This window comes from Planococcus citri, chromosome 1 (assembly GCF_950023065.1).
Source record: "Planococcus citri chromosome 1, ihPlaCitr1.1, whole genome shotgun sequence".
Taxonomy (NCBI): Eukaryota; Metazoa; Arthropoda; class Insecta; order Hemiptera; family Pseudococcidae; genus Planococcus; species Planococcus citri.
In genome coordinates, this window is record NC_088677.1 from 19,989,897 (window position 1) to 20,012,977 (window position 23,081).

A 23,081-nucleotide genomic window follows, 5' to 3' on the forward strand; every position below is an offset into this window, starting at 1 on the left:
AGAACGTCTTGCTTCGATGTCTCAAGAAAATTCTGCTGCTTTGTCAACCTCCCAAAAAATCGATCTCTTATCAAAACTGCCAAAAAATCTGTCTAAAAATCCACGAAAACCGAAATGATCACGTAACTCGTAAATCAGCAATGGTGAAGTTGTGATTAAAATATGTCAACTTTTTTGTACGATATTCGCATCCGAATGGAAAAATAACCTTACGTGCTTCCAAAACGATTCTTTTCCAGGCTATAATTACGTACGATGACATCACGAAAACCTCGTTAATAAATCGTTCGGTTTAAAAATATAAAAAACAAGGTTAAAAATTTATTACTACTCGACAGCGAATATTTTATAAATTACGAAACACATAAAACGTCGAAATAAAAAGGGGCGGAAAAAATCATCTAAATCAACATAAAAACAAACTCACGATTAGATATTTTAAAACAACAAGTTACTAAATGAAATGTCACGACGATGACGATTTCTAAACAAACGAAAATTTTCTTCGTTAAGATAGGACAATATAGGGAGGGTAAAACACGATAAATTTCCCATTAAAAATGATTAAAAAATTGAAATTAAAAATACTCGAGTTTTAAAAATACCTACAGAACAATAAAGACAACCAATACAAAAAAAAAAACTACTATAACTCCAAATCTTCCAAATTATCGCTAATAGTTTCATCCGAATCAGGTGTATGAGGTAGAAGAGCATGCAAAGCTAATCTTTTCTCTTCCATCAGAGCTTCGCGTTGTTCGTAGATCAATCCGGTCACATCGGTTAGATCATGTATCAGACAAGCCGAAAGAGCTGATCTGTTCAGACTCATATCGCTGGCGTGTCTCCATTCGTTTAATTTCTTATCGTAACACTCGACGTAGTGAGTCGTACCGATCCCGTTGAATCCACCAATGACGATTATCACATCATCTATCACTTCGACGGCGAAATTACTCCTAGGCGATAACATATCCGGTACGGCGCTCCAAGTCTCGGTCGTTGGATCGAATCGTTCCACCGAACGTAGCCTTATGGTACCGTCGAAGCCACCCAATACGTAGATCATGTTATTATACGCGATACACGATACACCACTGCGTCGAAATAGCATAGGAGGCAGTAAAGACCATTCGTTGACCTCTGAGTCGTAGATTTCTGCAGTATTCAAGCATTCGATACCGTTGAATCCTCCTGTAATGTAGATACGATCATTTAAGGTGGTCGCATCGGCGTCGCTTCGAGCCACATTCATGTTGGGCAGCAACGTCCACTGGTTGGTCGTAGGATCGTATTTTTCAGCAGTGCTTTGCCTATTGTGGCCGTCGTAGCCGCCCATAGCGTAGATGACTCCGTTGAGCACAGCTACGCTGACGTAGCACCTACGAGTATTCATCGGAGCGATATTATGCCACTGTTTGGACTCGAAATCGTAACAGCGACACGAATTGAAGTACTCCAGACCGTCGAACCCTCCGATAACGTACATTTTACCGTCCAAGATGGCGCAACCTAGTAGGAGTATCAAAGTGAAAATTATCAAAATAATGGGACCCGGAAGATATACAATTTTCGCGATATTTCCTCAAAGGGGATCATTTCCCGACCCCGAAAACCACCATTACATTTTTTTAGATCGAATTGCAAAACCGATCCAGGGGTTCCCAAAATGGTGTGAAAATTGAGCACGTACGCTGTCATCTGTTTTGGCCAATAAATCCCTACGAAAAGGGGGTAGGGGGGGGGGTGCTTGTGGTCTCAAATAACTCGTATTGGATCACTCTTGGAATATCTACCCATGACCGTTTTCATTTAGTGATACCCACATTTCAGTGGTTCCCAAAGTTGAACTTTTGTATTGCAAATTTTTAAAGTCACACATTCAAACGAACATTGTCAGTAAATGAATTTAGCAATCAAAAAATAATCCAGATAAAAAGTTGCGAAATTTTACGACGATTTCAAAAATGCGTCATTTTTTTTCTTAGCGTTGATAGGGGCCGAGCTGAGGGGGTTGGAACGTCAAGAAACGTGATGTAACAATAGTACAGTAAATTTAGCAAAAAAATGACAATAGGAGAAATTGCACCCCCTCCCCCCGCCGATCCTCCGGGACAGTTTTTCTCTTAAAGAGGGCATCCTAAGGAACATCTTAAAGGAAACTTGCCCAAAAAAAAGTTGGCCTTACTTACAAAATGGCGGTCATTTTGATTGACAGGTCAGCCGAAATCGCAGATTTTGCGTTTCAACATAGGATTTGCACGACATTTTTCAAACTTTACAAAGGTAGATCGGAAGATCATGCAAAAATTTATCACCTCTCAAAATTTCAAGTGCTGAAGTGCATTTTTCGATTTTTGGTGAATTTTTGAAAATCGAATTTAGGCCAAAAATGGGGGAAAAAATCAAAATTTTACCAAATTGACCAAGAAAGCTGAAATTTGGTATATACCCTATTTTCGACACGCCAAATCGATTGGAAACTGTTTCAACCCGTTTTGAGCAGTTCTGGAGCCTCCAGCAGATTTTTGAAACTCGAAATTCCCACAAAATTCCATTAAATTGGAGTTGTATAGCTGAAATTTATTCTAAAAACTAATTTCAATACGCTACAAAGCACTGCAGGTGAATTTCAAGTCGTTTTGGAGCCTCCAGCGACTTTTTGGAAATTCCTGAAGCCTCCAGCAGGTGTTTAAAACTTTAAATTTTCACAAAATTTCATCAAATGGAGATGGAGAGCTGAACTGTACTCTACACTCCAATTTTAACACCCTGTGAAGACGACTTCAGGTGGGTTCAAGTCATTTTAGAGCCTCCAGCTACTTTTTTGAAAATTACTGGAGCTTCCAGTGGATTTTTGAAACTTGAAATTTCCTCAAAATTTCATCAAACTGAGATGGAGAGTCGAAATTCATTTTGCAAACTAATTTCAATACGCTACGAAGTTGACTGCTGGTGTATTTCAAGACGTTTTGGAGCCTCCAGCGATTTTTTGAAGGGTTGTATGGCGTTTTTTTTGGAATATTGAAATTTCCTAAAAGTAGCTGGAAGCTTCAAAACCATTTGAAACCACCATGTAGTCTGTGAAGTAAATTTCAGCTTGCCTACTCCATTTGATAAATTAATGTTGAGGAAATTTCAAGTTTCAAAACCTACTGCTGGCTCCAGTAATTTTCAGAAAAGTCGCTGGAGGCTCTAAAATTACTTAAACCCACCTCCATTTGATGAAATTTTGTGAAAATTTAAAGTTTCAAAAATCTGCTGAAGGCTCCAGTAATTTTCAAAAAAGTCGCTGGAGGCCCTAAAATGACTTGAACCCACCTGAAGTCGTCTTCAGAGGGTGTTAAAATTGGAGTGTAGAGTAAATTTCAGCTTTCCATCTCCATTTGATGAAATTTTGTGAAAATTTAATGTTTCAAAAATCTGCTGGAGGCTCCAGAACTGCTCAAAACGAGTTGAAACAGTTTCCAATCGATTTGGCATGTCGAAAATAGGGTATATCCCAAATTTCAGCTTTCTTGGTCAATTTGGTAAAATTGAAAACGAATGGTGGTTTTCTTTGTTTTTCTGAGGTACAGAGCAGAGCACAATGTCACCCCACCCCCTCCTCCCCTTCACTATTCAGTAATTTGCCTATATACGCACGTGAGATATGAATTGAAATGCACTAAAAAATGTAAAATTGTCGAATGGAACGTTGATACGAGTTTCAAAAACCAGTTTTAGCGTATTGTGACCACTTCTCCTCCTTTGTGGATCTTAGCCCCCTCCCCCCAAATCGGTTTTTGACCAATATATCGAAAAGTATTGAGTCTAGCTCAAAAATGGTTAAAACGAATGCTGTTCTACATCTAATTTCTCAACAGATGACCCATTGATCAATTTTCCAGTCTCAAGGTGGTTGGACCTACCCCTTCTGACCTCTCACCATTCAATTATTTGCCAATATACGTAAGTATGTGAGGTGAATTGAAATTTACTAAAAAAATGTAAAAATGTCGAATGGAATGTTGAAACGAGTTTTAAACGCAATTTTAAACGTCTCGTGAACAATTCTCCCCCCTTTCGTTTTACAAGCCCTCAGAACTTTTTCGCACCTCTGAAGTGGAGTGAACCTAAATCATCGAATACCTACCTTTTTTTTCCTATAATTTGCAAGTCTGTGTGTATGAAATTTCCAATTCAATCGCAAATGGGAAAAGTAAAAATTTGAGAGTAAGTAATTTTATAAATTAGATGCATTAAAAAATTTCAAAATTTGATTGTAATGTCAATCAACGAAAAATGGAAACGGGTAATGATAGAGACGTGGGAGATGCAGCATCGTGTTCCTAGTTTAATTCTGAACCAAAATGCCAAGTTTCGCTGTGCTTGTGCGATATGAATGGTACTTTTTGAAGTTGGTGGGTAGAGCGAGCAATACAGGGTGTCTAACAAAATTTCAAAATGAAAAAAAAGGACTTAAAAATAGTATTTTTAGTAGGACTTTGAGCAGGTCATTTTTCCAGCACTTATGGAATTTTTCGAGGTGTAGGGGGGGGGGGGTCAAACTTTTTTCCAAGGTGGGAGGTTCAAAATTTTCATTCAAGTTTTTAGCCAAAGGAATTTTAGCAGGACTTTCAACAGGACAGTTCAAGAGGGGGAGGGAGTGGGCGAGATTTCTCCTTTAAGTTCGGAATTTATTATTAATTAAGGAAAAGAGAAACAAACTGGCCCTGGCGAAGCGAGGGCGAAAGCTCTCAAAATTTAGAAGGTGTTTTGGGAGATTTCGAGTTCGAGAGATACAAATACGATGTTTGTATGTGTGACGAATTATTCGTGCTTTGCTTCAAAATTTTGAAATTTGAATTATGATTTTTTTTTGAAAATTTAAAACTGGAAAAAGGAAAGCTATAACGGGCCCGAGCGAAGCGAGGGCAAAAGCTTAGAAATTCAGTATTTTGAGATGTATGAAAACGATGTTTTTTTTGTGTAATAAGCTACATATCTTTTGCTACAAAATCTTAAAATTTAAATGATGATTCAACACCCCAATTCAAAAAAGAAAAAAGAAAAAATTTAAACCTGAAAAAGAAAAGCAAACAAACCCGAGTGAAGCAAGTCTAAAAGTTTTGATTTCAAAATTTCATGTTTTGCTGAGAAGTGTAAAAAAATTCTGTAAGGAAGGAGGAGTTTATTTTTCTGATTCAAACTTTGAACATTTCTTGAATTTGAACAATAAGTCACTTATTTGGAAAAAGAAGAGCAACTAGCCCGAGCAAAGCGAGGGCAGAAGCTCACAAAAATGTGTGATTCAAAATCTAAAAAAGTCGACAAATGAGTCCTTTTCTACAAGTTCAAAATTCCGGAAAAAAGGGGAAAAAATTGAAAATTTGAGAAAGTTATTTTGAAAAAAAAGGACTTTTGAATAAAATTGTTGAAAAAAAAGGACACTAAAAGAACAAAAAAGTCGTAGCAGTCTGCCGCTACGTAAGAGCCAAATTTTTGTGCAAGAAACATTGAGGGCTCTTGAACTACTCGCACCCTCGCTTCGCTCCTGTGCTTCGCCTGTATTTGGGGGGACTTTGTCCCCCCTGCACCCCCCTTGGGCTTCGCCCAATTACCTCCTGCTGATATCTTTTTTTTGTGTTCTGCGCTTCGCTTGAACTACTCGCACCCTCGCTTCGCTCCTGTGCTTCGCCTGTGTTGGGGTACACCCCCCTTGGGCTTCGCCCAATTACCTCCTACTAATGTCTTTTTGTCGTGTTCTGCGCTTCTCTTGAGCTACTCGCACCCTCGCTTCGCTCCTGTGCTTCGCCTTCGTTTTTTTTTTTTTTTTTTTTTTTAAAAAAGGGTTTATTTTGAATAATATTTACATCTTATAATTACTTATCCCTGCGGTGAGGGGGCAGGGCCTAAGCCCCGCCCCTTCCGCAGAGATAATACCAGTACAATCTTAAGTTTAAGGGGAGGGTGATGTATATTCTAATACTAAATTACAAACTTAATACTAAAATTTAGCTATAAAGACTATGTACAACTTAAACTAAGCCAAGATTAGGAGTGTTTCAATTTTGCTTAAAACTAGGAGGGGAAGGGGACGGTTCGGCCACCCAGTGGTCCTGGAGCCGCAGTGAGTGGGGGGCCCCAGTTTTGGTTGGGACTGCTGACCCACCCCCCCAGCACCAGGCCAAAGGCCCGGAGCTCCTAGGCAGTATCCCAGAATCGCTCCCACCACTTCGGGGTTGAGGGAGTGGTCACCCTAGGATGTAGCCCATTCCCCCCTTCCGCGGATTTGGAGCGACCCCCGACCCGTCTCCCATTTTGGGGTAGGCCTAGGAGGTCTCCGGGCACCACTGTACCCTTAACTACCTCAGAAAGAGATCTCCTAGAGTAGGATTGTCCAAAAGGATATTATTTCTGATGTGTGAAAGTGGGAACACTCGGTCCTACCTTACATAGTGGATAACGTTGGAGTAGTTTTGAATGCTGAGAATGGACACATACCATAGGTTTCTTCCATCCTTCAGCTTAGGGTAGTGCTACAATAATATACATACATTGTACTATATAGATTAAATTAAATTAAATAAGATATATTTGGGGAGAATATTTACTTTATTACATTGTTATATAATCTATTTACAAGTGCTATCAATTCGTTTTAGAGCGGGTGTTAGGGGAGGTCCAGTTACATACCTTGATATTGATAGGTATCTCCCTGAACTCTCTTACGATGATTGGCCGTACCTGGCCCCAGTCAAGCTGGTCCAGCCCACATCCAATCCGTGGGATAGCGAGTTTTTTTATTTTTCTTCTGGTACATTCCCTGGCAAGATTTTGGATGCCAAGGGAGAAGTCCTTATATGTTGGTTTGTCGTAGTAATGGATTTTTGTGACGACACAGAATATTATATAATGTCCCTGGCTCACTGTTCCTTCGACTTTCCGCTTTAGAGTTGCCACTTCCCCCACATTGTGTGGTTGGGTCAGTAGCATCTCTCTGCCTCCAAAGTGGCGGACAAAGTCCCTCGCTATCCCAGCGGACATTCTGAGGTCTTGGCTGACACAGTGTGCCAGTGCAAAGGAGGGTCCCTGAAGAAATATGTCTTCATTGGCTTCCTCCAGCGTGAGTAGGCCGTTGGACTCAACTGCTGTTAAAGCCATATTTCCCAAGCTTCTTCTCCTCATTGCTTCTGCAGCAGAGGCGATGAGTCTGGTCTCGACATCACGAGGTGTTGGTTCGTGCATGTCAAGATATTGTTCGTATGGGAGAAGATCCCCCACACTAGCAGCACTGACTGGGGCGTAGAAGCGCTCTTGGATTCCACGAAGCACCAGGTATTGCATAGCAGGTATGTAGACATGGTCACTGAATATCAGGGAGTATGGATGATCCAGGCCTCCTTGAGTGAGCAACTGTCTCTGGGCTGTTGAGATTATCCTCCTGGGTTCAGCCTCCTTTGAGGCCTCTTCCCAGTGCTGGTATGCCACAGAAGTGGAGAGCTCAGTGCTACTCTTTCTGGGAGTTGGGGGGAAGGTGGTCCTTAGGAATATTATTCGTCGGTTTACATCCTCCAAGATGTGTCGGTTTACATATGGTCCCATTGGTGTGTAGTTTGATGGAGGTTTTTTGATGCCCAGCTTCCCACCAATGGAGAAAGTTGAATGATCTTGTTTTGGTGTTTCCTCAGCTACAGAGCCTGGAGTCACCCCTCCATGCATGAACTGTATTCTGTTTTTGTGACTCTCAAAGGCGTCTGCTACCTGCTTAGCTTTCAGCGATGTTTTGTTCAAGTTGATTGGTGGATGCACCTTGCTGATAGGTACCTGGATCAGATTTGGAGAGCACTGGACCTCAAAGCTACTTGTGTAGTCCATTCTATGTTGGTGAGCTGTTGGTGTGAGGGTTAACGGTGAGAAGTTGCAGGGTTGAAAGCCTGGGCTGTTCCAACCATTGTACACTGGTATTGATGTGCTGTGCCCCTCAACTGGACTGGAGTGTACAACAGGAATATTATATCTCCCTGTTCCCAGTGTTGTGCTAATGTTGTGTGCAGGGGGGCTTTTACAGTTTCGGATGACACGGCCATGTTGGGCAGTAGTTGTTGATGTTGTTGTAGTTGTGTTGGCAGGAGAATACAGTACATTGTGCTCAGGGTGTGGCATTGCTGTAGTATGTTGGAAAAGGGAGTTGGATACCATGATTCTCTTCCTAGGGGATGAGGTTGGTGAAGAAAGTGGGCCAAGTATGTGGTCTGTTTGCTGCAGGATTGGGTTGATAGGTTGCACCATTGGACTGAATTTGGGTAGGTTAATTGCTGTGAAGTTTCTCCTTGCAGCTAGCCATTCGTTTTCGAACCCTGGTGAATGATGCTGGTCACCTCCTTGTGAGGCCTCCGAACTAATACAGGATTCAGTTGAATGTTGTGTGACTGGGCTGCTGCAGACCTCTTGGTTCCTCTTGAGTAGCTCGCTAGCTATCAGCACTGTTCTAGGCACAAGCTTCAGTGCTGATGGTGAGTAGGTAGGTAAGCTTGTTACTCCGTTGTTTTTGTTGGTGGTTTCTGGTACTTGTGTTAGTTGTGTTTGGAGTATAGAGACTGGTGATGGTGACTGCAGGTGCATTGGTATTGGTGTGCTGGTGATACTGGTAGTAGGAGGTAGTTCTTGGAGACTATATAGTGTGGTTAAAGGTGATGGATCATCCACATCTGACGTTCCCTCAGTATCTGTGGTAGATTTGTCAGCTATAACTTTAATGGAGTCCCGGATGTGAAAGAGTTCTTTGATGAGTTGATTCAGATTTTGTAAGTTGGTGGGAGTGACATCAAGCATTTCTACTGGGTACCGTTCCCTGATCTCAGCAATTTGGGTATTTGTACATTCAGTGATGAGGTGTTGTGGACTTTGTAGATTACCGCATACACAGAGGTTACTCCTTATTATCTTGAATCTCTTCAAGTAATCGGCGAAGAAACCATGGCCTGTGAGGGCCTGGGTTAGGAAGAAGCTTGGTTTGAGATGTGCGCAGCTACCTTCCATTCTCTCAGCTATATCAGGAATCCATTCATAAGTGACTCTTCCAGTTGTAGCCAGATCCCAGCGGCTCTGCCACATCTGGTATGCCATTGAGGTGAGTTCATTATCCAGCTGACGCCTTGAGAATGATCTGTTTTGCATTATGTAGGCATTCTTGGTCCTATTGGAATCTTTGTGCAGTAAGGTAATGGGTCCTGTGTCTAGGTTTGGAGCTTGAGTGCGATACCCTATGTCAGCAGCTCTTCTAAGGGCCATTTTTGCTATTGCCAGGTCAAGTGGGAGCATCCCAGCAATAACAGAGGCTGCAGTATCAGACACTGTCCGATAAGCTGAGATAATCTTCAGGTTTGTTGCTCTCTGAGTTTTACGGATTTTTTCTAGAACGCATGTGTACTTCAGGGCTGGCAGCGTGATTGCTGACCCATAATACCAGAGTGAGTTGATCAGCCCCTGCGCCATGATTTTCCTTGCTTCATAACCATAGCCATAGGTGCGTCCAAACAATCTATTTATAATGTTGAGTGACAGTTGAGATTTCTTGTGTATGTTAGTGAAGTGTGGTATAAAGGTGAGTTTTTGATCAATTATCACTCCAAGGTATTTGATTTCCCTAGAGGTAGTGACTAGCTGACCATTTACTGTTATTATGGGCTCAGTGTGGTGCTTCCTAGTACATACCATCACCTGGGTTTTTGCAGCATTTAGGCTTAAACCAAGCTTACTCAGCATAATAGTGAGTTGGGTGATGGCAGTTCTGGCATTCTGTTCCAGGGTATTGATGTTTTTGGCTCCAAATACAAAAAGCAAGTCGTCAGCAAAGCCAATTGACCTGCAGCCCCGAAACATGAATTTGAGTACTACATTGTAGATGATGATCCATAAAAGGGGGCCCAGGTTAGACCCCTGGGGGCACCCCTTAGTTACCTTGGCCTTGAATGTTTTACCATTATACTGGTACTGCACTGTTCTGTCTTTTAGATATTCAACCAGCATCCAGATTAGTATTGGATGGATACCATGATCAATAAGTGCATCAATTATCACTTGATGAGGTATGGAATCAAAGGCCTTGGCAACATCAAAGCTTATAGTCATAGCTATGTCTCCATTAGCCTGAATAGATTCAATTTCAGTTATTAGTTTTGCCAGGGCGTGGTCTGTTGAGAGCCCAGGCTGAAATCCATATTGGTTAGGAGCAATGAGGTCATTACTAGATAGGTATTTAAAAATTCTTTTGTATATTAGTTTCTCTAGTATTTTTGATGTGGTTTTCAGCAAGCATATAGGCCTATATCCTGCAGGATCATCTGGGTCCTTACCAGGTTTTTGGAGGACAACTAGTTTAGCCACCCTCCAAGCAGTCGGAAAATATGCCCTTTTCAGACAGGAGGTGAACAGATTGGTGACCTGTTCTTTATTATGGAGAAAAATGATTTTCATTACTTTGTTGTCAACATTGTCCACTCCAGGGGCCTTACCATCTTTCAAATTGCGGATGATTTCCTCAATTTCATCAGCAGTAGGCTCTTCAAGATCATGTTGTAGTGGGTATCCAAGCATTTTATGGATATCCCTGTTTGTATTAATGTGTTGGTACAGGTTAGCAGTATTTACGGGGTGCCCATCTTGGGGAAAGAGGTGGTGGAGGAGGAAGTTCACATTTTCATTGTCAGTTTTTGCATTAGAGTTGCGAAGTAGTGGTATTGTTCTACTGTTGTTACTTGTTGCCATTTTTAGTACCTTGTAGGGTTTACCCCATGCCTGGTTGGTTGTTATGAATGTTCGCCAAGCTCTGCGCTTGGCTCCTGCTATTTCGTAGGTATATTTGCGCTCTATAGCTCTATATTCTTCATAGCATAGCTCATACTGGATTGACTCAGGTGGGATGGAGCGGAGGCATTTAGCAAGGTCATTTTTGGATTGCTTAATTTTCTCAAGGTCACTATTCCACCAAGGAAGAGGAGAGTCCTTTGAGGAGATTTTTGCCATATCTTTCAGATTACTAACCAGCTCTTCAAAGTATTGAATAAACTGGTCTATTTCTTCCCTACCACAATCTGGATCCAAACTTGGTAGGGGATTGGCTAGGATTGCCTCCTCTATCATATCGTAGTCGTAGATGTATTTTTCTTCTCCCACACAGTAGGTAGGTTGTATAGTAACTTCAAAGGTGATGAGCTGGTGATCTCTAGGAGCTGTAGGTACTACTTTCCAGTCTCTCACCCTACTTATCATGTAGTCTGAGACTATTGTGTAGTCCAGTATTGATTTATACTCCCTTCTAACAAAGGTTGGTGTATCGTCATTTAATATGGTGAGGTTAGAGGATATGATAAAATCATCAAATAATTCATCTCTCTCTCTTATAGCATGGTGCCTATAGAAATAAAGTAGAGACGAGTAGGTATTAAAATCACCCATCATAATAAGTTTATCATTTTGCTTTCTCAGCACAATGGTTTTCAGTACCTGTGTTATTCTCTTAATGGGCTTATTTGGCGAGGCGTATACAGAGACATACGTCACACCAGCTATTTCAATTTCAACGATGCCGCCGACACTATGGAATGTCTGTGTCAGCGGAATGTTTTTTTTAACAAGCATACATGCACTGCCACTACATATGCTTCGATAGTTGTCTGATAAGATAGGAATTTTATTATTACATGTGTATGGCTCAGACATTGCGATCACGTCAATATTTTCTTCTTTAATTACATCAGCTATTGTGGAGAGATATTTCTGGTTGTTACCTATATTTATCTGAGCTATTTTTGTGTTTGAGTTTTTCTTTTGATAGGCCATTCTACTCATATTGGATGGTTTTAGAAACTGCGTTGAGATGATTAATTAGGGAGGTACAATTTTTACTGTGAGTATCATGCTTGGTGTCCAAGGGGGTAGCTGAGGGATTTTTTTGATTCACTCGAGTGCAGTTTAAGCAGGTTCCAGCTTCCTTAGTTGCTACAGGAAGCCTGCAATATTTTTTAAGATGGCCATACTGATGGCATTGAGTGCATTTGATTAGAGGTATGTTATTAGCAACTGGACACACCGCCCAACTGTCTCCCCCTATCAATATCTTCCCATGGGTACTCACTAAGAGCTGCCATGCCGCGGGGGTTACCACAGCAGTTGCAAAAATTCCAGAGTTTGGATCGTCATGCCTATACCTCATAACTTTGGTGTACTGAGGGTTGCAGCCAGTACTATTTACTATTGCTTGCTCAATTTCTTGAGCTGTGCATAATTTTGGTAGGCGGTGGATAACTATTTCTGGATTTCTTTTTTCCTTTTTCAAGATAGGAGTGAGATTTTGCTGCAGCTTTTGCTGTACATTTTTGAGTTTTGACTGGTCCTGACATGCAATAAGTACTCCACCTCCAGACAGGGGCTTTGCAAAAGTTACCCCATCAGTGTAGGGGTTGATAGCAGTTTTTACTAGCTGGAATCCATCTTGGCCTGTGATTTTGGGCTTTAGGACCATAGTATTATTGTTGAGTTTGATGGGAGTTTTGGGTACCAGTTCTGGGTTTTGCTGCTTGAGCTGATGCATTTGTACTGGTTTTTTAATTACAGCTGCATAGGTAGTAGGCCTATTCGGAGGTATTAGTGGAGTATGTGAGAAGGTTAGCTGGGGTAGCTGGTTTTGTGCAGAGCTGCTTGGAGGCTGTGTGCGGCTGCCTGCAGCCTTTTCGGCGAGCTTGGCCGCAGCCTCCTTAATCTGAGTTTTCACGGAGTTCGCAAAATTAACGCTATTTTCTTTAAGTTTTGTGAAATTGTCCTTCATACCTGTTTTTATGCTGGTTTTCAGGTTGTTGGACTGGTCCAGCAGTTCAAGGCAGGAGTTGATGAGATCGTTGGTCTCTTTTAGGTAGTTGTCAATGAAGGAGGGGGGTGGGGTCCCTTTTTTCTTCCGATTTCTTCCTTTTTTGCCCTCATTTGACGAGTTGTTGGTGACGTTGTTGGTGACGTTATTATCCGTAGATTCGACGTCAGTGTTGGCCATTTTTTAAGTAGGTCATCAGCGTTATACACACACGAAACGCGATATGCTCGTCAGTATAGGCGTGTCCGAACCGTTATGAGCCAAAAATCCCGTAATTTTGGTCCGATTTTTTGAGCAAGAGTGTGTCAAAACCAGAGAGAATCACAACCAGCACCCGGGGGCGCGAAAAAAAACGACGGAAAATCCGATTTTCCCGGAAAAATTCGCACTTTTTCCGAGACTCGACTGCGTACGTGTTGTCTATTCGAACGATACTGCCTTCGTTTAGGGGGACGTTGTCCCCCCCCCCTACAACCCTTATGGGCTTCGCCCAAATCACTCCTTCCACGGTTTCTTTCTTATGTTGGCGGGTGGACTCTGTCCCCTCTGCACCCCCCTTGGGCTTCGCCCAACTCTCTCCTTCCGCTGTTTCCTTCCTATATTCGCGGGGGACTCCGTCCCCCCTGCACCCCCCTCTGGCTTCGCCCAACTCTCTTCTTCCTCCTTTAAAAAATGTGGTAACAAACCTGTCTTGACCCTGAAACAGGTCAAATGGGGGTGGAAGGTTGAAACTGGCAAAAGGCACTTCGGGTACATCCTCCAACTCGTTGCCTTAGTTGCAAAGTAGCGTATGTCCATCTGTTCACTTGATACCTAGTGTAAAAGTGCTTTCAATCTGGAGCGCCATCTATTGGGTTTTAGTGGTACCCATTGGGTAGGTATGCTGGCGGGACATGTCCTCGACATACCTACCCAAAGGGTACCACTAGATTGAAAGCACTTTTACACTAGGTATCAAGTGAACAGATGGACATATGCTACTTTGCAACTAAGGCAACGAACTGTACTGTGAAAATTTGAGCCATCTAGGTCAATTTGGAGGGGCTGTAGGCTTGGCTAAAGGTCAAAATTTTCAAAAAACACGTAAAATCGATGAAAAAATCCACTGTTTTGTCCCTGGAGAGGGGTCAAATGGGGTTGGAAGATTGAAACCAGCAAAAGGCACTTCGGGTACACCCTCCCAATGTACTGTGAAAATTTGGACCCTCTAGGTCAATTTGGAGGGGCTGTAGGTCTGGCTAAATGTTAAACAACACGCAAAAATCCAGTTTTTTGACCCTAGAGAGGGGTCAAATGGGGTTGGAAGGTTGAATCCTGAAAAAAGCATTCAAGGGGCACCCTCTTATTGTATGCTGAGAATTTGGACCCCCTAGCTCAGTTTTAGGGGTGAGGGGGTCAAAAATAGGAGGAAAATGTGGTTTTTCCCAACTAAAATGGAGTGGGGATGACCTAGGAAGCTGAAATTTGGATATGTTGATCACAATAGGGGTACTGACCAATGGTATGAATTTGGACCCTTTTCATTCATTTGGGGTCATATTATGCCCCTCCAAAAAAATGACCTTTCTGTAAAAATGGGGTTGGACGGTTGAAACATGCAAAAGGCACTTCGGGTACATCCTCCCATTGTACTGTAAAAATTTGGACCCTCTAGGTCAATTTGGAGGGGCTGTAGGTTTGTCTAAATGTTGAAATTTTCAAAAAAACATGTGAAATGGATGAAAAAATCCACTTTTTTGACCCTGGAGAGGGGTCAAATGGGTTTGAAAGGTTGAAACCTGCAAAAGGCACTTCGGGTGCATCCTCCCAATGTACTGTGAAAATTTGGACCCTCTAGGTCAATTTGGAGGGGCTGTAGGCTTGGTTAAACGTCAAAAAACACGCAAAAATCCACTTTTTTGACCCTGGAGAGGGGTCAAATGGGGTTGGAAGGTTGAAACCTGCAAAAAGCACTCAAGGGGTACCCTCTCATTGTATGCTGAAAATTTGGACTCCTAAGGTCAATTTTAGGGGTGAGGGGGTCAAAAATAGGGGTAAAATGTGGTTTTTCTCACTTAAAATGGGGTGGGGATGACCTAGGAAGCTGAAATTTGGATATGTTGATCATAATGGAGGTACTGACCTATGGTATGATTTTGGACCTTTTTCGTTCATTTGGGGCCATATTATGCCCCTCCAAAAAAATGACCTTTCTGTAATTTCTAACTTTGACCTTCCCCACTGCAGGGGTCAACTCTAGCTCCCAAAAGAACCCTATTCTCCAAGTTTTATCTCATTTCATTCATTAGAACGTCTCTTGATTAAAAAAGTAAAAAATTCAAGTTTTGGTGAAACTTCTATATACCTAAACATATAAACATATTATAAATATATATATAAAAACTGACACACCGGGAATCGTCTAGTCTGAGCTCAAAACGTCGAGAACTATCAAAATTTTTGACCCCCGACCTTTTTATCCAAAGTTGGGCCTACCGCAATAGCCATCATTTTTTACAAAAATTTGGCTAAAAAGGTGTCATAGGCAAAAAAAAGGACTTTTGTGGGATAAATAGGACAAATAGGAGTGTTAGACACCCTGAATGAATTCTTTGAGAATTCACAGCGCTTATTTCACACCAATTCTTGAAAATCCGAGCTTCTAAACAGTGGTACTGACTCTCGGAAAATTACAATTTTGGTTCAGGATTTAACATAGAACAAAATGCTGTATCTCTCATATCTCTGCTGTTACTTGTATCAAAGTGATGGGTTGGGAGGAGTTAATTTTTGACAGCCCCTCGTACAACAAATCTCAGATCTGGTCACAAGTTCAGCTTTCTCAGTTTTGGGTACAATTTCGAATCTGTACATACGAAAAGGTACGTATTTTTCAGCCCAAAATTTTTCAAAAACTCCCAAAAACTCTCAGTTGAGCTACAGACAATTTCTAAAGTTGCAGCCCAATCGCATTTTTCGATCATTTTCGCACAGTTCCATTCGTAATTCTTACATTTTTTTAGTAAATTTCAATTAACCTCACATACGTATATTGGCAAATAATTGAATGGTGAGAGGTCAGAAGGGGTAGGTCCAACCCCCTTGAGACTGGAAAATTGATCAATGGGTCATCTGTTGAGAAATTAGATGTAGAACAGCATTCGTTTTAACCATTTTTGAGCTAGACTCGAGATACTTTTCGATATATTGGTCAGAAACCGATTTTGGGGGGGGGGGCGCTAAGATCCACAAACGAGGAGAAGTGGCCACAATACGCTAAACTGGTTTTTGAAACTCGTATCAACGTTCCATTCGACACTTTTACATAAGTATTTTTTTAGTGCATTTCAATTCATCTCACGTGCGTATGTAGGCAAATAAACTGAACAGTGAAGGGGGAGGAGGGGGGGTGACATTGTGCTCCGCTCTGTACCTCAGAAAAACAAAGAAAACTACCATTCGTTTTCAGGACATCAAAATAGATACAGGGATTGCACTCAAATTTTTCTCAAAAAAAGTAACTTTAGTAACCAAAAAAGCCGGAAAAAGTAACCAAAAAAATGTTAATATAAAAAAACGTGGCAACCAAATAACTTCAATGCATTCAAAATCAAAAAATTACATTTGATTTTAGATAACAAAAAAAAAAAGTTAACAAAAATTTCGATAGCAGTTTTTTCACAAAACACAGAAAAAAACATCAAAATTCAAATACCAACTATTTTTGAAAAAAAAACCTAACATTCAAAAGCTCGAAACAGATAATTATCTACATTTCAAAAGTAAACTACTCGTCGATTGAAATACAAAAAAAACGCATGAAAGTAATATTATGGATACCGGATACATAATTGAAAAATGTGTTAAACTACATACTTACTAAAAAAATTGCAAAATTGAAAGAAGAGATGGAGTCAATTGCATAAATGAGAAAACTAATTTTAGAACGGGAAACTTATTATCAAATTAACAGGAAAAGGTGGCGGGGGAGGAGGGAGATTGCAATACAAATTTGGAATAAAAGTGATTTGTGAAAATCATTTTAAAAATTTGAATACAAAAAAATGTAAGTACCTTGCTTCAAAAAGTAAAAAAAAAACGTCTGTCAAAACTGTCAAAAATTGACACGATCCAAAAAACATGGAAAAAAGGCGACAAAATTATTGAAATTGAGAGAAAATAACCAAAAGAGGAAGCAGAGCGAAGATTAAGATCTGGAGAAAAAAATAGTCCAAAAATAATGTTGAAAAATCTCTTCTCTTATTCGTGATCTTCTTTTAATAAATCAAAATCGCGAAATTCAAAATGAACTAGAAAACAAAGTTTTGTCAAAATTTAAAAAGTTGAAAAAAATCACGAGGATTACAGAATAAAAATTCGATTAGAAGTACCTAGAAAAACTCCACCGAAAAAATTAAGGTAAAAAGCACTAAAATTTAAGAAAAAACATCGCAAGAATTAAAAAAAAAACTCACGAAGGAAAATCGTCGAAAAATTGGAAAATAGAATCTATGAGAATTCAAAAGAATAAAACTTGAAGAAATCCTCAAAAAAATTCCAAATAAAATCAAGTCTCGAAAGTCCAAAAAAACTCCAAAAAAATCTGTAAACAGGGGAATTCTGCAAAAAATTTTCAAGATTTGGGACTAAATTAGAAGAAAAAGTTATTAAAAATCTCGAAAATTCTAGAAAAAAGGTTTCGCCGAAATTCAGAACAAAAATTTAGGCAGAAAAACGAATCAATGAAATTCAAAACAAAATTATGGAAATGATGAAAATGGAAATCCTTCGAAAATTCAGCTCTGCAAAAATCATTAAGAATTCAGAACAGAGAACTCACGAATTGAAATTAATTATACATTCGGAAATAAAATCGAACATTTTTTGAGGAAAATCATCGAAAAATTTCTAGTAAAACTGAAGAGGATTCAACATAGAAAAAAAAATATTCAAAGAGGGAGAGGGATCAACGAATAAAAGATATCAAGATGCAGAAAAATCCACCACAAAAGGTGAAAATACACAAAAAAAACAAAGCCATCACATTTTGAAGAAGCTTCCCTCCCTCCACGAAAAAGAAGATCAAAATTTAAAGGAAATTATGATTTTTGGAAAAAGAAAAATCACAATTCCACAAAAATGAGAGTAAAAAAGTCATTTTGTTATTTAAAGCAAGAAACTCAAAAAAAACTGTTGAAATGAAAAAAAATGCAGTCAGCATTTAGGCAAAAAAATGACCACAATAAATTTTGGACAAAACTATAGAATCGTGAAAATACAAAGTTAAAAAAATGTTTCAAAACTGTAGAAACTTCGCCAAAATTTGATACGAGAAAAAAAATGGAAATTTCGAGAAATTATCGAAAAACTTGAAAAAAGAGAACTCGTACCCGTCAGAATAGGGAAAAATCTACAAAAATTCAAAAGAAAACTCACCAAATCGGCGAAGAAGAAAATTCACAAAATTCAAAAACAGCATCGAACCGAAATAAGGCGAAATCCCGACTATTTAAGCAATAAAACCACACAAGCTTGAGGGAACATTTTTATGAAAAAATCACGAGAAATCAAGGTGAAATTCGGCAAAAATTCAGGGGAAAAAATCTTCAAAATTCAGAGCAAAATCATGGGAAAATCATTTTGGAAACAAATCACCACCAAAATTCAAGATATAAAAATCAATCAAGACAGGAGAAAATCCACTAAAAACCATCGAGAAATTTAAAAATAATAATACCTGTCGAAATTGGAAAACCTCTTGGTACATTTCAAATCACAACTGAAAAAAATTTAATTCAAAGGAAACTTGTGAAAAAACTTGGAAAAAGTAACTTTTAGTGACCAACATTTTAAAAGGGTAACCAAAAGTTATACTATTAGTAACTTTAGTAACTTGGTTACTTAAAAAGTAACCTAGTACAATCCCTGTTAAGATACCAAAAATCAGTTTGCCACCTACAGATTCACGATACCCCCTATTTTTTGCTAAAGTTACTGGACTATTGTTACATCACGTTTCTTGACGTTCCAACCCCCTCAGCTCGGCCCCTATCAACGCTAAGAAAAAAAAATGACACAATTTTGAAATCGTCGTAAAATTTCGCAACTTTTTATCTGGACTATTTTTTGATTGCTAAATTTATTTACTGACAATGTTCGTTTGAATGTGTGACTTCAAAGATTTGGAATACAAAAGTTCAACTTTGGGAACCACTGAAATGTGGGGTATCACTAAATAAGAACGGTCATGGGTAGATATTTCAAGAGTGATCCAATACGAGTTATTTGAGACCACAAGCACCCCCCTACCCCCTTTTGTTTGGAATTCACTGGCCAAAACAGATGACAGCGTAGGTGCTCAATTTTCACACCATTTTGGGAACCCCTGGATCGGTTTAGCAATTCGATCTAAAAAATGTAAGGGTGGTTTCGGGGTCGGGAAATGATCCTCTTTCGAGGAAATATCGCTTTGAAACGATAGACCGACATGGTACCCCTACTAACCGTGATAGGCTCGGGCTCCTTCCGGATCCAGCATGTATTCCGGTCTCATCCACCGATCAGCTCGACTATCGTAGCTTTCGACGACCGCCGTAGGTGACCCGATACTCCAGCCTCCGACAGCGAACACGATATCGTGAGGGATCCGAGGCTGGGCGAATTTCGGCGTTTGAACTTCTTCGTTGATGAATTGCAATCGACTACAGTCGCGAAAAAAATTATTCACCGAGTCGATGATACTCTTGCATTGATCGTTATCGCAAACGAACGTACTCTGGGCGACGTTCTGTATGAAATACGTCTCGTTCATTATGCCCAGTCTTATTTTACCTAAAATATACGATACGTAGCTCTTCCTCTGATCGGGCCTGTGATTAACCCATTTCAAAACGAATTGCCACACTGGCTCTTCGGTGTAGACGTTCAAATGATTCGAACTAACTATATTAATAACGTCTTTCAACTCGCATTCTAAAATATCGTTATTTTTATTCGCAACGTCTTGAAAATTCCTCAACGTGAATCGTTCGGCAGCCACGCTCAACACCGGACACAAATACGATCTGGCGAAAGACAGTATCTCTATGCAATTCTCCTCGTCGATCTGTTTTTTTAGAAAATTAACGCAAGCTTCGGTCGCACTATCGATACACAAGTAATCGCAAACTACGTACATATCGAAAGCGTTATCCATATTTAAATCGAATTTACGAGTATACGTGTAATTTAGCACCTCCTCCATCAGTTCTTTATTTATCCAGGGTAGTCGTGTTACCTTGAAATCCAATTCGGTACTCGTTTCCAATGGGGTTGTGAACAGAGCGCAGAAATATTTACTCGTACCGGCCAAAATGGCCCTATGAGCTAGGAACGTCTTCCCGTCGACTATGATTTTAGCGTCGCAAAATTTATTACTCAGACGAAGATCGTTCAGGTTTTTCAACATTTCCGGACTCATCGTGCCCATGTGTGTAGAGGTAAAAGGGTTACAAAAAGGTTCAAAACAGTCACAAACCTTTTTTCAAGAGATGAGATTTTTTTTGCTACGCGAAGATATTCATTGGCGAAAATTTTGATCTGATTTGGTTGGTTTTTTCTACTCTTTTAAATAATACTAAGGAATTTTTTAATCGATTAAATCATTCGGAAAAATTACGGTGAAAAATTATGTGATAAAGGCGAAAATTGATAATCGCGTGAAAGGTGCGAGTTTTCAAACGAATACATACAACCATTTATATGTACATTTTCAGAGGTAAACATCGCGGTAAAATTATGCGGTTGGCAATTTTTTTCGTCAAAAAATTATATTATCAGGAATGAATAGGTACATTGTACTTGCATCCCCACTTCGATCCTCTTTAACAACTTTTTTCTTAAAAGGATATCCAACGGAACATTATAAAGCAAAATTGTCAACAAGAAAAAGGCGCTGTTTCTACCAACAAAATGGCGGCTATTGTGATTGAAAAGGTGAATCGAAATTGCAGATTTTGCTTTCCAACATGGGATTTGTACACAATTTTTTGAACTGGACAAAACCAGATTGAAAGAGTATGCAAAAATCTATCACGAGCCAAAATTTCAAGTGCGTAAGTCCGTTTTTCGATTTTTGATGAATTTTTAAAAATCAAATTCAAGCCAGAAAAATGAGGGAAAAAATCAAAATTTTACCTATTTGACTTGGAAAACTGAAATGTTGCCAAATCAATTGGAAACGATTCAAACCGTTTGGAGCAGTTTTGGAGCCTCCAGCAGATTTTTGAAACTTTAAATTCACACAAAATTTACTCAAATAATGCACTTGGAAAACTGAAATTCATTCCGTAAACTACTCGTAATATCAATACGCTATGAAGTCGATTGCTGGTAGATTTCAAATCAGTGAAAATGTTTTGAAAATTTATCATTTTCGCGTCAGAATTATTGCACATAACCCCCTTTTCGAAAAAAATACTTCGCACTTCAAATGATGTTTGTGCTCTTGTTTGAACCCCCCCCCCCCCTCCAAAAAAATATAAAAAATATAAAATTTATGCTTGCACAAATTTTTTGAAAAAATTTCCCATTTTAGAACAGGCTCTTTGTAAATAACCACCTTTCAAAGAATAACCTTCTTCCAGCCTCTCAAATGATGTTCGTCTTCATAATAAAATACCTCAACGTTTAAATCAAAAAAAAAAAAAAATGAAAAATTTATATATCTTCGCAAATAAGTACATACCTTATTATCAAAAACGTTCATTTCTAATCAGAATTCTTTTAAATACCGGTAGGTAATCACAAATAAGCCTCTTTTCAAGAAAAACTGTTTGGTCCCAACTTATGAAGATCTCTAACTCCTTGTTCTTCTTTTCTACTTCCATTTTACATTCGATCTAGTGATGTTCGTACCTGATCAATTGGATGATTAAATCTTGTCAAAAATTATAAAGTCAGACAAAGTCGCGATGGAGGGGGCCGGGGGGGGGCGTAAAGACTGAAATGTTCTCATCCTTTTTCACCAGATTTTCCCCATTTTTACCCCCCTCTCCCCCCATGAGGTATTTTTATGCTAATTAGTGATTAGCCAGATATGATTCGAAGTTCGAACAAACTTTGGAAGGGGAAGTTGAAAATAAAAATGATAAATAAATAATTTTCAAGTTCAAAAACAATGTCTAATGCTTAAAAAATATTTGAACTTGCGTATTTTATTGCAAAGTTGGTACTGAAATTCAATATGTATTATGAAAATTCGCAATTCTTTCTCTTTTTTTTCGTGTTATTTTTCTGTTTTTATTTTTCTAGCTTTTTACCCTTCGAAAATCAAATTCAAAAAAAGAGCGGAACTTTTTCGAAGTTGAGCAAGCGAAGCGAGGACAATAAAGCTTCAGAAAATTTACAATTTGCAAGGTAGGTACTGAAAAATAATTTTCATAGTTTCAACTTTCAAAAATTTCAAAAGTAGTTTTCATGAAATTACAATATTTTTAAAAATAGGATTAAAGGTCCGAGTGAAACGAGAGCAAAAGCTTTCGAAAATTAAGTATTCCTCAAAAGTAAGTAACATTATTTGCGATGCGAGAAGTCAATTTTTAAACCCTTCATTCGGGCGAAAGATACGGAAAATTGGTTAATTTGAAACGTAAAACAACATCATACTATTTTGATTTTTTAATTATGCAAAATAATGGTTTTCATGGCTTTAGCATTTTCAGTTTTCAGCGAAAAATAGGGCATTTTCTGCAATTTCAACAGAAGTTGGAACTTTTCGGGAGTTCTCATTGGAATGCATTTTTCCAAAAAAAAAAAAAAAAAAAACTATTAACCTCGTTAACCACAAAAAAAAAACACGAAAAATTGGCTAAAAAAGTGACAAAACGTGAACGAAAAATTAAATGAAAGTTGATTTTAAAAGCACAGAACATTACAAATTAATCTGTTCAGATTTTCAAATTTTTTAAAGTTGAACCACATTAAAACTTTTTGAAAAAAGAGTTTTTTTGAGAATTTTTGGCAATTTCTGGCAAAAACAAAAACAAGTATTTTGGTCAATTTTTGAAAAAGAGACATTTTTTTGGAATAAAAAAAAAACAACACATAAATTTTGTAAAAAAGCGAGAATTTTTCACAATATTGACAAAAAGCAAGACTTCGACAGTTTCAACAAAAACCCAGTACTAAGTATTTAAGAAGTATTGACAAAAAAGTGATTCTTTTTGATAATATCTGGACAAAAAGTAAGGCTTTTGGACATAACTTCTGAAAA

At 39.0% G+C, this 23,081-nt stretch overlaps 1 protein-coding gene across 1 annotated transcript; it reads right to left on the reverse strand.

Annotated features, from left to right (window-relative positions):
* Nucleotides 1-646: 646 nt before the first annotated feature.
* Nucleotides 647-20,288, reverse strand: klhl10 (kelch-like protein 10). Its single transcript, XM_065360337.1, has 2 exons — nucleotides 19,334-20,288; nucleotides 647-1,512 (listed from the first exon to the last, which is right to left on the reverse strand). The coding sequence occupies exons 1-2, from the start codon at nucleotides 20,286-20,288 to the stop codon at nucleotides 647-649; spliced, it is 1,821 nt and encodes a 606-aa protein (XP_065216409.1).
* Nucleotides 20,289-23,081: the final 2,793 nt, after the last annotated feature.